This window comes from Trachurus japonicus, chromosome 6 (assembly GCF_045865225.1).
Source record: "Trachurus japonicus isolate A0001 chromosome 6, Traja_1.0".
Classification (NCBI taxonomy): Eukaryota; Metazoa; Chordata; class Actinopteri; order Carangiformes; family Carangidae; genus Trachurus; species Trachurus japonicus.
Window position 1 is genome coordinate 21,096,762 of NC_140912.1, and position 13,795 is coordinate 21,110,556.

The window sequence follows — 13,795 nt, forward strand, 5'->3', positions numbered from 1 at the left end:
TTTGATGTTTCTAAATATTTTTGGAAACCTTGTGAGCTAAAACCAAGAGGCACTTCTGCTCTTCCCCTGAAATCAGCTCAAAGTTTTGAATTGGAGAGAGAGGGACGCTGGATGGGACTGGCCTCACTCAGAAACTTGTTAGGCACACTGTGAGAAAGATAATAGCTATGTTTGTCTCCAACCGTGAGAAAAATCATGTGTGTTACAGGGTAATTTGTGGCCAGGATCGAAACATACCGCATCAAAACTTGTGTCTACATTTTACATGGAGTCTCTAGGTGAATGTATGCAGAAGCAGTAGTTGTTAAAAAATAATGCATAGGCTACACCCGTTGCGAAGCATAAAACAACCATAACAACTTTGCTATATTACACTTGGGGCTATCTCAGTTTCTGCTCTCAACAAAGACCTGTCAAATATGTGTGTATCCTGCCCTTTTACCCATGCTGTCACTTTATTTGAATATATTCATGAGGCATGGGGATGAGAGTGAGAGTTATGTGGTAAGTGTGAGTGTGTTTGTATGGGTGTGTGGAGGAGGGGTTAGGGTAATGCCACAGTAAAGACTCGGCGCACTATTCGGAGGACGACAGAGGTCCACGAGGAAAAGTTAAGGTCAGCAGCCAAGTGTGAGAGCAGATGCCTCTTCTTTTCCTATGGTTTCAAATTGAAGGTAAGGGCTTTTTTTTTTATTCCTCGCTATGTTGCTCAGACTGTCAAATCAAAAAATATTCTCACAGGCTACTTCTCTTGCATGACATCTCTGTATTTTCAAAGAGAGAAAAAACACACCAAGACAAGTTCGGCATCACAAATCAATCAGATAGGAGAACTAAAACTGTATCTTGGGTTTTTTTCTTTGGTTTCAACTCTAATGGTGATCTCAGATAGTGCCTGACTGTAGAGAGACTTTCACCATAGCTCTTCTAAGTTTCCTGACTTGCTTTACGTAGCTCTGTGCATCTTACTGTGCTGACTTTCTCAAAAACAGCTGCACAGGACTCCTCACAGATAACATTAAACACTTAGCTTTGAATAACTTAATATGTTTTGGATCGGAACAGTGTGCTGCTTGTAACCCAACATGCTTGAGGTTACCATTAGTAGGATTATCATCATAATTGAAGCTTTTTTTCAACAGGACGAAGCAGATTATTGAGATAATTTGATGCATGATTGTTTTGCACATTTTGATGCACTGTTGACAGCATTTTTGGAGACTACATTCATCCAATTCCTCTTGGTGACCTCAGCTTTTTCGTATACCTAACCATCTCTTAAGAATGTCGGATAAAGTGCATTGTCTCTGTCAGACAACGTAGCCTCAGTGTTGCTGATGGGAAACATGCATGAAGAATGATAATGCAGGCAATCTCTGCCATCAGATGACTCTGAAACAGCCTCATGCAACAGCAGTACGTCCCACATACCAAAGTTGCACTCTTGATTTTTCATGGAGGTGAAAAAATTACAGCTACAAGTAATGTAAAAACTACCATACATCCACCAACTCTGATTCTTTTTTGGCTTATTTCTGCTTCTGACAGTTGTTTCTATTGTGTATTGTTTTTGTTACAGATATTATATTTTATGTCTTATCCTCTTTAGGAAAGGTCATCTGTGTGTGACCAGTGTGGGAGCTGAGTAACATCCTGCAAAAAGTCAACGTTACACCATGGTTGTCTCACAGTCAAAGGATAAACAACAGCCCACAAGCAGCCAACAGTATGGGTCGAACACATCCTTATCCCAACAATCTGGAAATCCACAACATTTCAGCTCTAATGGGAATATTTCTCCAGTCAACTCCAATCACCAATATGAGTCACAGGCGTACACTGAGACAGACTTTCTGCTCCCAAAACAACTTTACGGCCTGTCAAGGATCAGTGAATCTTTGAGGGCAAAGGATGCAGAACGCCCAGTTGCACCCGAAGAGTCCATCTGCTCCATGGTCCTGCAGATCCTGGTGCCATTTCTACTGGCAGGGCTCGGGACCGTCTCTGCTGGGATGCTGCTCGATTTGGTTCAGGTAAGGAAACAAGCATACAGAGAACACATTCAGATTATATCCAGTGTGAAGTCCTCATTTCTTGTCTTTTCAAATGTCAAACATTCTCATATTGCAGATAAGTAGAGAGATAAAATGAGGGGAAGACAAATATAGAAGACAAATAGAGAGGAATTGATTTAGATCAGATTATGGGAATCACAATATTCTGCTGAGATCAGTTAGAGGAAGCATGGGAATTATAAGATTAATACAAATCATTAAGTGTGTGTGTGTTTTCATGGCAGAACTGGGATGTATTCCAAGAAATCACGGAGCTCTTCATCCTGGTTCCTGCTGTCTTGGGCATGAAGGGGAACCTGGAAATGACTCTGGCCTCCAGACTCTCGACCGCTGTGACTATGTGCATGCAAACATACTCACACACATACTTGTCTTATACTACAGGGGATCTGTCACTGACATACTGCATTCCCAACGCACTAAACCACCACAACTAAATCTCAGAGCCCAATCCCTAGCCCAAACCTAATTCTAACCTTATAGAGAGAACAAGAGGATGAGAGAGAGAGAGCTATTTGCAGAATAGACAACAATTTAATGAACTCACAGCCTCTACCATGATGCACATAGGAACTGCCCCTTGTCAATAAACTGTTCATTAAATTGTTGTGGAAAATTTGGTTCTGCCTATAGAGAGTCAAAGAACAAGACTGGAGAGGTGCACCAATGTTTATTCTCTATAGAGAAGGGAACAGAACACAGAACTACACAGCAGATAGCAGTTCAGAGTAGTGCCCCCAGAACAGAGATTGCAATCCCTTATATACCCCACTCCGTGTCTCTGGTTACTTTATTACTACAAGTGATATTAGCTTTCCTAGGCAATAAAACAATTCAGGATGTAATACCCCACACAGTAAATGGTGTTGTAGCCACCCCAGTTGTTGTTTTACAGTACCTATAGGAATTTACAACCTAGATGAGTTAGTAACATCCGGGTTGTTGCCTCTAATGGGTTTAACAGGTTTACTACAAGGTTTAACTACAACTACTTCAAAAGACTACTTATTACAAGGAGAATACTAATGTCAGTAAATTTCCACCACAAAATATACATAATCTTGAGTACAAGGCAACAATATTAATTGTCAACATAATAAATTATAATAAATTATAATAAATTATAATACATTCAATTTTAAAGTAGGCTATGGTATGCACTGGAACAAACAAGTAAATAAATAAATAAAGGAGTTGCAAATGACTGAACAATACAAAAAAACACCCACAGCTTCTTTCTCAGAACAATATTTTTGCCCTGTTGCATCATGGGTGTGAAACTCCTCACAGAGCTGTGAAGACCACAGCAGCACTCTGACTTGCAGTACAAATTAATGCTAACAGCTGTACAACAATTCAGCCTAGTCTTGAAAGATGCTTCCTGGAAAAAAATATAATATATGACATTATAATCCTCTATTTTTCAATAATATATCATTCATTAATCTGTTAAATTCTAATATGGTATCATCCTGTGTCCTACACCTCTTATACCAAAACAACTAAAAAACATTGGCTTTGTTATGATACACAGTACATTTTCAAATCCATCCAATTTTTGTGCTACAAATGCTTCTAGGCCCTAAAGTGTGTGTTAATCAACAATTGACAATAATCCTTCAAATGCACCATTTCCATTTGTACAAGTTATTAAATACGACCAGCTTTTTTTTTGTTATTTAGCATTTATTTTAAATTCATTGCTGTCAGTTCCATGTTTTTTTTCCCCCTCAAGTATTATCTTGATGTTCTTCTTCTTCAGTGACTATATAAAAACAATCTAACGTTAAGTTATTTCTGCTATAAGGATCTAGTTTTTCCCCCATTCAGCTTTCCACTTAAAAAAATCCTATATACACAAGCTTTCCATATTTTCTGAGATTGTGTTGTGTCCAGTATTTATCTATTGAAGGTCAAACAGCTGCCCTGGAGCTTTTAATCGTATCACATGATCCTCATCAATTAATTGAGTTTGCAAAATGTAAATGCACATTTTCAAACATCCATAATTATTGAGCTATTATGTGTCTGATGTTGACAGGTGAACACTGGGAAAATGGACTCTGCCAGAGAAAAGTGGATGTTGATTGTTGGGAACCTGGCGCTGAAGCAGGTTCGGTTCACAGTTCCCTTTTTCCCCCACCGTTGCCTGTTTTTCTGCATAATTTCATTGCAGTCCACTGAAAATTGTGAATGTTCCTCATCACCACTCTGATTTCACAGCTTCAAGCCACAGTGCTGGGCCTGTTAGCCTCCCTAATGGCGACCGTCTTTGGCCTGATGGCAGAAGGAGAGATGCCCTTAAATCACATAGTGCTTTTGTGTTCAACCAGTGTTTCCACTGCCTTTGTGGCCTCACTGCTTCAAGGTAACAACACCATGCCCTCCGCCCGAACCACTGTCCTTTATCTTGACTTCAGTGTGAAAAGCTTTTGATAGGTGCAAAGATCCAGCTACGCACACCAGCATTACACTTGCTAAAACATTTTGACATCATAACCTTCTCCCTCTCTGCTTTGCCCATGACTTCAGAACTCATTATGTTTTATTCACACATACATTATGCATTTACAGGTGTTGACCTGCTTGTGTCTGTGTCATCCCTTCTGTCTTTTCTCTGTTTAGGACTCACATCATACAGCCCATTATTTTGTCTAATCAGTCATCAGTCATCCCTTGTTCTTTTTCATAGGAACCCCTTATCATAGCTGGGGAATATATAAATCTTTTCAGAAAATGTTATGTCTTGTTTAAAGCAATCTGGTGTATGCAGTCCAGTGCAACGAGGAATGCAAAGACCTCTACATTGGAGAAACAAAACAACCACTGCATAAACGCATGGCCCAACACAGGAGAGCTAACTCCTCAGGTTTGGACTCTGCTGTCCATTTACATCTCAAGGAGAAAGCCCACTCCTTTGAGGACAGCAATGTCCACATCCTAGACAGAGAGGACAGATGGTTTGAAAGAGGAGTAAAAGAAGCCATCTATGTAAAAGTAGAGAAACCATCCCTCAACAGGGGAGGAGGTCTCAGACACCACCTATCTCCAATTTACAATGCTGCCCTTTCATCCCTTCCCAGGAGATTCAACAATCTAGCCTCAAAGAACAACCACTGTTCACAAGTGGCAAGTGACTCCAACGACTGTCGTTATAACAACATAGGGCACTAACGAAGTCGAAACCAACTTTCTATCAAAGACAATCACCTAAACTAGACTGTCGTTGACACTTGGAGCACAAAAGGGAACCAGTGACATCATCACCCTTGTGAACGCCCACACAAGAGGTTAAATAGTGAGTCTCCACACCAGTTAGTTGGACCAGTCCCAGCCTGGTCAGATGCGTACATGAACTGATGAAGCCTCTTGGATGAGAGGTGAAACGTCTTCCTAGACAAATAACTAAGTCCAGTTGCTTTGGATTTAACCTCCTTTGAAATACTATGACCTGGACAAATGAGAATATGCACAGGCTATGTCTTATTTAGTTAAGTGGCCTTTTTTCATGATAGAATATTGTCTAGAAATTTGAATATGAAAAGATAAATTAATATGTATAAACACATACAGTATGGATGGATAAGTGATTTTATGGAAGTGAAAAAAGATTAAGATGGGGCATCGTGTAGCTCAGTGGGTATAGCAGGTGCCCCATATAGGCTATTGTCCTTGCTGCAGCAGACCTGGTCCGACTCCCCTGGTGGCCCGTTGCTGCATGTCATTCCCCCTCTCTCTGTCTCCCCATTTCCTGTCAATTAAAGGGCTGAAAAGCCTAAAAAATATACTTTATATATATATATGCTATATATGTAAAACTGAGGAGTTCACTTGGATGAAGGGTTGCAGGACTTTTCTTTTCTTTCTTTTTTTTTTTACTCCATTTAGGTTAAAACTGAATCAGGGTAGTTTTATCAGCTTTCCACCAGACTAACACCCACAGGACATTCTTCACTGTCACCTCATTAATTAAGAACCTCACCTTGTCTTTAACTCTGTGAAGGCATTATCATGGTGGCAGTGATCATTGGCTCCAAGCGAATGGGAATCAATCCTGACAATGTGGCCACACCCATGGCAGCCAGCTTTGGGGATCTCATCACTCTCGCCTTGCTGGCCTGCTTTGGTCAGTGGTTCTACTCTTTCACAGGTAAACAAGGCTAAAGACACACACACACACACGCTGAGCCAGAGGTTGTGCAGTTTTCACTTCAGACCAATAGATGGCACCTGTGTCCCTTACGCTTTTAGAAAATGGATGATGACTTTTTCTCTTCACAGACCAGTATTTCTATGTGCTGTACCTGGTGGATCTCTTGTTGTTATGCCTAATCCCTCTCTGGATTGTCATCGCCTCCAAACACCCGGCCAGTCACATCCTCCTCCGTACAGGCTGGGAACCAATCATTACAGCCATGGTCATCAGCAGGTACTCACCACAGAAGTTAATAGATACAGTTCAGGCCCTAAAGGTTAAACCATCAAAACCCTTTGGTCACTGGCAAAATACTCATCGTCTGTTGGAGGCTTGTTATTTTGTTAGATGACTTTGGGACTAGTCATGTCAGTCCTAACAGCACTCAAGAGTCAATCCTCTAATAGTGTAGAAATAGCGGTCATGCAATTGCCACACATATTTGATCACAGCCAATTGATGAAAACATTTATGGTGAGTTCACATATAGGCTATACAAGTCAGCTGACGCTCTCAACGTCACTGGCATCTCACCGCCTGCCAGCTCCAGCGGCCAAAGGGGGGGGGGGGACTTTCAAGCAGCGCCGAAGATGTGTCCGATCAGGCACTCTCAATTTCTCCGCAGCCAATTTGACGCCCTCGACGCTCCGGACCCCCGTCGACAGTCAGTCTCCATTGAAAATGACTGACTTCTGGCCGCTGCGACGCACAGCTGGCCCCCACACTTTCTGACCTCTGGCAATCTCATGACAGACAGTCATAGGACAAGATACGGACAACAAAGCAATTAGGGCAAACATAGGTTTTTCAGATGTTATCCTAAAGGAATTTACAATAGGCTACAGTAATAAGACACATAACTTGTGTTTGCCCTGTCACACACCAGGGTTCAAAAGGACTACAACGACTGCATCAAAAGAATATTAGGCTATATAAATACAGGGATGCATACATGTTCAAACTGACTCAGTTCTATTGATTTTAGGGGTGATTTTAGGGGGTTTAGGGGGTTTTAAGGTTGTATATCTAACAGGAATTAAACAAGATAGAAAAGCTATTTTTTAAACTTCTGTTTGGTAATTTTCTCTTCTAGACTCTCTCTGAGAATTGCAGATTGTTTTTTAATGAGCTTGTTAATGTGTAGAGTGTCACTTATATGTAAATCTTTAATAAAACATGTTGGTGGTTTCCCCTCTTCTAGTATTGGAGGACTTATTCTGGACAAGTCTGTGTCAGACCCGAACTTGGCAGGGATCGTAGTTTATGCTCCAGTGATAAATGGTGAGTTGTTAAAAAGTTTTTTTTTTTGAACATCTGAATGAGTTTTGAATAAAATGGTACAATGCAAATCCTTAAAACTGCTTATCTGTTATGATACACAAATCAGTATCCTTTAAACTCGCTGGAGGAAGCACAGGAGGAGAATGTCTTAGGATCTCAATTATTTATGGTGATCTCAGGACTTCACTGCACTGACACTCTCAAGGAGATCCACACAAATGTCACTCCTCCACTTCAAGACTCTAAAGAAGAGACAGGGGGAGGGGCGGTCAGGTTGTGTTGGTCAAGCTGTGTTTTCAGTTTCAGGTGTCATAGTTATGTCAGATGAATTGTCCTCTAACACAGCCATTCTCAACCGTCAGTCGATGTGACTGGAGGGGACGAATGAACGACATGTTTCTTGGCATGCATTTGCTGACCTGGGCATTGTTTCTTAATAAATTAGAAAAACTTTTCTTATCATTCCCCTTTTCCGTGCATGGTTGAAGGAGATTGGCTTGCATCCACGCTCCACTCGCTCCTGCGCCGACATGTCCTCACATGTCATAAACCAGTCCGGGTGTGTGGACACCGCATCAACTCGCCACCCTATTTAAACTCCGTCACTTTGTTTTGTTCTTTTGCCCTGATGAAAACCTCCAGGTCGAAACATTGGCCATGGAGACAAAACTACGGCAGCCAATTCATTTTTTCAGTGCAGGGATCAAGAACTAAAAAGGCAAAAAAAAACAAAAAACACCGCGGACAGCGCTGCGCTTTATCCATCATGCGTTCACACCGGCGTGTGTGTGTTTGTGTGTTGGGGGGGGGGTCGCGGAGTCGCGGACAGCAGTGCATGTGAAATTACTTTTTTCTAGTAAACGGCCAGCGTAGCATGACTAGTTATAGGGATTGTTTGCGGAGCTCTGCCCGGTGCTGATCACCCGCGGCGGATGCTTCCTCCAGGACAATGCGCCGCGGGGCAGCTTGGAAAGGCTGGTGGACTCACGGCTTGAGTTTGCGCTTGTGAAAGCGCCCTAAAACTAATGACATCAGCAGCAGCAGAGCATCAGTACCATCAGTAAATGCTCTGTGCCTAATGGCATCTCCTCGTGATCATGTGGTCTCAGCCTGACCATTATTCACAAATTGAAGAACACAACAGGCGGTATTGTAATTGGCGCCAGGCCATAGATGTATAGAAAAGGCAAAAGCAAAACACACACACAAGGAGGCTCTGTTAATTGTAATTCCAGGTTCTTTGTGAGATACAACTCCCAGCTTCTACATCAGAGTCAGAGGAGCCCAGTCAGTCACGGGACTGGGGTGAGAGTGTGACAGATTCCCAATGACAAGCAGCATCATTGTGATCCATTGACTCGTTTTTAGTTAGCAACCGGATCTGTTGGTTTTTAATAAACCAACCTCAAATGGTGTGGAACACTGATCTCTAAAAGGTAAAAGAAAGACAAAGAAAGTGTATGGGGGAGGGGCCATGAATAATAATGCAACCACAGGTAGCCTACTTACCATAGACTGTAAAGAGAATGGACGTCACACATTGGTTTGGGGGAGTCTGTTTAGGGCATTTGAACTGCGCCCTTGGAGATTTTAGTGGGAGTGTACTTTCCATATTTGGAGGAGATGCGGCGGTTAGTCGGCCGAGAACCTGCCCACTGGTGGAAACTATCAAGACCAAAAACAAAAATTGTACCCAGCTGTAAATATGTTTTTTTAAGCTGTAACGTCGGCTATTTTAACATGGGGGTCAATGGAGAATTGCTCACTTCTGGTCCCAGCGGCAGCCGGAGAACTGCAGATTTTTGAACGCGTTAGTGGTATTCACTAACCCACGACTCCCCCCTGTGTATAATTCAAAACATCATGCTCTAATCTCACAATTTAGGACAAATGTATCATATCCACTGTGACATCACCATGATGACCGTTTTTTCTTTGACTTGACGAGTGGAGACATTGGTGGCAATTCGACTGCTGCCTCTTTTGTTTTTGTTGTTGTGATCTGTAATGAACTCATTGTTAACCCCTCCCCCCACCATTTCCTCTCCTCTCAGGTATTGGGGGAAATCTTGTCTCCATACAGTCTAGTCGTATATCTACCAATTTGCATTTGAATTTCTCACCTGGAGATGTTCCTGAGGATCGTAAAAGCTGCTACAACCCATGCAGAACTTTCTTTGGTTCAGGTAACGATCAAAATATTTAAATAAAACTTTCACCCAACCCCAATTACCTACTTTGTATGCGACGGACAAGCCTTTTCTCACCTTTGTGAGCTTTTTCACGACAGGACCAAACCATCGATCTTCCCAGGTCCTGCTTCTTTTGGTCATCCCTGGTCAGTTGATCTTCCTACACACCATCCATCTGATGAAAGGTGGCCAAACTTTACCTAGTGCTCTCTTAACTGTTGCCTTTCTGTCTGCTTCCATGATTCAGGTGAGTCAGGCATGCGGTTATATTTCCCCCTACAGACATCATCAACTCTTCATCTAAAATAAATCTCATGTGTCTGTATCTCAGGTCTTCTCCCTGCTGTGCATAGCTGACTGTATGGTCCACTGTCTGTGGCGGAGGCGTAAAGACCCCGACAGTTACTCAATACCTTACCTCACAGCCCTTGGTGACCTTCTGGGGACTGCTCTTCTCTCTCTTGCCTTTCTCTTGCTGTGGTGTGCTGGTGACTCAGGCAGTGTGTAGGCTCAAAACAAGAGAAGACTGAAGGAAGAACAATGAAAGACAACAATATTTCTTGTGTCTTGTGTCTCATCATATTTTGGTCATCAATGCTCCTGTCACACTCTGTTTCACTGCCTGACATTATCAAAGGTTTCTGACACATTAGTTCCTGTCACATTGAAGTGGGTCAGTCTGTAGTGCAATGAAAAATGAGGTAGAAGGGCAGTGAGATAAATAATAAATACTGGATGAATATATCAATATTTATCCAGTGTATTATTTATCTCATCTCACAGCAGGGTTGTATTGCAATATGTAGGCTACAATAAGCAGGACATGGCAGTGACAGTGTGAAATGGCAGTGACAATGGGACATGAAATGATTCAATGATGAGTAAGTGGGTGGTATGATATCAAGTGGTTATTGACAAATGTTAATGACAATGTATGACTGATTCAGGTGTTTAGCAGAGTGATGGCCTGTGGGAAGAAATCTTCCAATCTTCTATCTTTCCAGATGTTGCTGCTTGATCATTTCCTGGTATTCAATCAATTTTGCATGAGACTGTGGACCCACCATGCTTCTTTACTTATTTTGATACTAGATATGTCTGTGGTGGAAAATGTGAGTGCGGTCAATGAACTTATTCCATAATGTCTGATCAAAATCATAAGTTATCATTATGTGAGAACAACACCATTGTTCATGGAATTGTAATAGAGACAGGAACCAGTTGGTTAGGATTACACTCATGAGTTATTTCCTCAAGAACTAACCAATCTTATAAAAAGCTCAGACCATAGACCATTGTTGGGGTTTTTATAATATTTTGGTTGACGAGAAGTTGTTCCAATTTCTGCAATAAAACCCAGTCTGCTGCAATGCTTCTCCTGTTGTCTCCTGATTTTGGGAGTTCTCAGCAAAATCTTAAGGTAGGGCCCTGAGGATGATGTGGTATATTGATGTGTTGATGAAAAGAAGGGATTACCGCTGACACGTCTTCGCTTGTATTCAAAAAAGAAGTTTATTAACAAGAAGAAGAACAGTGTACAAAAATGCCGAATCCTGGAGTATCTCTGGTCCAATATGAGATCTCTCTCTCTCAACCCAAAAACCTTCCTTTTTATATGTTGGCTTATCTCCAACACTCCACCTTCTCCGGACAGAGAGAAACCTCCCGAGACCAGATGGTCAAGGACCTTTGACTTAACCTATTGATCTTTAGGCTTTTTAGGCTTTTTAGGCTTAGCTAAAAACCCCATATCCTGTATCCCATGTCTCTTGTCCATTAGAGAAGACATCCGAGTCATTAGGTCATCTTGGACCATACCTACATGTATCCCATTAGGTCAGATGACTAAGCAAATTGTGGAACCCATGAAGTAGAGCATCTATCCAGACACTCCTTCATTTCCAAACAAGGTACACATATAAAGAAGATTACATAATGATAATAACAAGATATTAAAACTAAGAACATACAATAATTTAAGATATTAAAGCAAAAGCACAGGTGGATAATACACTACAATGACTCCAACATGAGTTAATGCAGGTAATGACACACAGTAATATATAAACTATTGTGGTATATTGATGTGTTGATGAAGAGAAGGGATCACAGCCGACACGTCTTTTCTTGCATTCAAAAAGAGTTTATTACAAGAAGAAGAACAGTGTACAAAAATGCCTAATCGTGGAGCATCTCTGGTGCCAAGAATCGAGATGACTCTCCCTTGGCCTGAAACCCACCTTATATACGTTTTCTAAAACTCCACCTTTTTCCAATATAAGGATATGTTTGACCAAGATGGTCAGACAAAGACAGGATCTAAAAACAGAATTTAACCTATGACTTCTAACATTTAACCTTAGCTTGACCAAGCTAACTTAAGAATAGATACAGTGTCGAGTATCTCCAAAAACTATGACCCACCAAAAAAGGGTAAAAGACAAGAAACACATGTCTCTGAATACATGACAAGACAGATTCTTTCTGGGCCAAATATAGAACCTGTGAAGCAGGGCATTAGTTTACACATTACTTTAATCTAGAAAATACACAAAGAAGAACATAAGAAGAAAAGAGTTTAGGTGGATAATATACTACAACAGTTCCATTGTTCACTATTATACAATTTTTTCCAGCCCCTCAAAGTGCAGGAAAACCGCAGTTTTTATTTGGAGCTAACTAACTGCTGATCGGCGGGCGCTAACCCTGGGCGGAGGGATATGAGTTGGTTAGGTCCAAATAAAAACTGCGTTTTTCCTGCACTTTAAGGGGCTGGAAAAAATTGTATTATAGTGAACAATGGAACTGTGTATTTTTTTTTCAGGTAAAACCTCTTTTAGGCCGTGAAAATAGGCCGTTTCTTTGGGTCCATTCACAACAATGTATGTTGTAAATCTCTGGGCAGGGCTATGGGCTGGCGTTGCTAACGGGAGGAGTGCAGAGAGTCTTCTACTGCAATTAAAGTACTTAGGGGCTATTTGTAGATCATACAACCCCACTTTAAAAAAATGCTACTATCGCTTTAATGTGGAGGATTCATCCAGGTTTGAGGTCTCTTCAGCCCAAAGTGTAGCATGCTGAAGAAGTTTTTTGAAGCTCAATCAGGAGCATTGAAGAGGAACAGGGGTATAATAAATACCTATGTGTCTCTGAAGGTGGTCTGTTTTCACACATGTAGTCACAGAGTAAACCCTTGCCACTTACCACACAGAACTACAACAGCCGGCTGCCGTCCAACCATTAGTCTTCACTCATTATATTGTCGTGCATTGTGCAGGGATGCTCTTGGGCGTTTCCCACCCATCAATGGCTGTCAATATCATTCCAACGAGGGGTATGGAGTGGGAACAATTTATTTAAGTCCCCACACCCTATTGTGGGGAGCAAGGTGCTGCCAAAGCAAAATAAGTAAATAATTGAGAAGGTCTGAGGAATTTCAGCAAACACTAGATTTGCCAAAATGAAAGTTGGAAGTTATGGCCAAATCTTTTCAGGAATGTCCACAGGGGCTTGACTGTGTAGAGTGCCTGGTCTCTGAGAGGCTACAATCTTGGCCATGGCCAACTTAGAGTGTTAAATAAATAAAGTTTGAAATTTGATCGAGAGATGCTTTAAAGGGGGACTACGCAAATCTGGTTCTCCGGCTTCTCTGCTGTTTTGTTAACCCTCCTCCCAGCAATGTGCATTTGTTTTTTGTCTTTTAATGAAGCCGGAGAGAAAGCAATCCATGGAGCAGTGGATAACGTTATATAGCCTACCACATCATGACATGTATATTTATGTAGTCTTATCTGTCATAAACAAAAAATTATGGGTTACAGGGCAGGTTTGTGTTGTGGTGCCACAAAGACGAGTGCTGGGACACCGGGTCGGAGACTGATCTTGCAAAGTTGGTTTTCGGCTGTGGTATATTGATGTGTTGATGAAAAGAAGGGTTCACCGCTGACACGTCTTCGGTTGTATTCAAAAAGAAGTTTATTAACAAGAAGAAGAACAGTGTACAAAAATGCCGAATCCTGGAGTATCTCTGGTCCAATATGAGATCTCTCTCT

General features: G+C 41.5%; 1 protein-coding gene across 1 annotated transcript; it reads left to right on the top strand.

The window, feature by feature from the left end:
- The first annotated feature begins 340 nt into the window (after positions 1 to 340).
- Positions 341 to 10,314, top strand: slc41a2a (solute carrier family 41 member 2a). The gene is made up of 11 exons (XM_085779761.1): positions 341 to 674; positions 1,610 to 2,033; positions 2,300 to 2,407; positions 4,117 to 4,188; positions 4,299 to 4,443; positions 6,079 to 6,225; positions 6,357 to 6,504; positions 7,472 to 7,551; positions 9,606 to 9,737; positions 9,842 to 9,990; positions 10,075 to 10,314. The coding sequence occupies exons 2-11, from the start codon at positions 1,677 to 1,679 to the stop codon at positions 10,249 to 10,251; spliced, it is 1,515 nt and encodes a 504-aa protein (XP_085635887.1). The 5' UTR covers positions 341 to 674; positions 1,610 to 1,676; the 3' UTR covers positions 10,252 to 10,314.
- Positions 10,315 to 13,795: the final 3,481 nt, after the last annotated feature.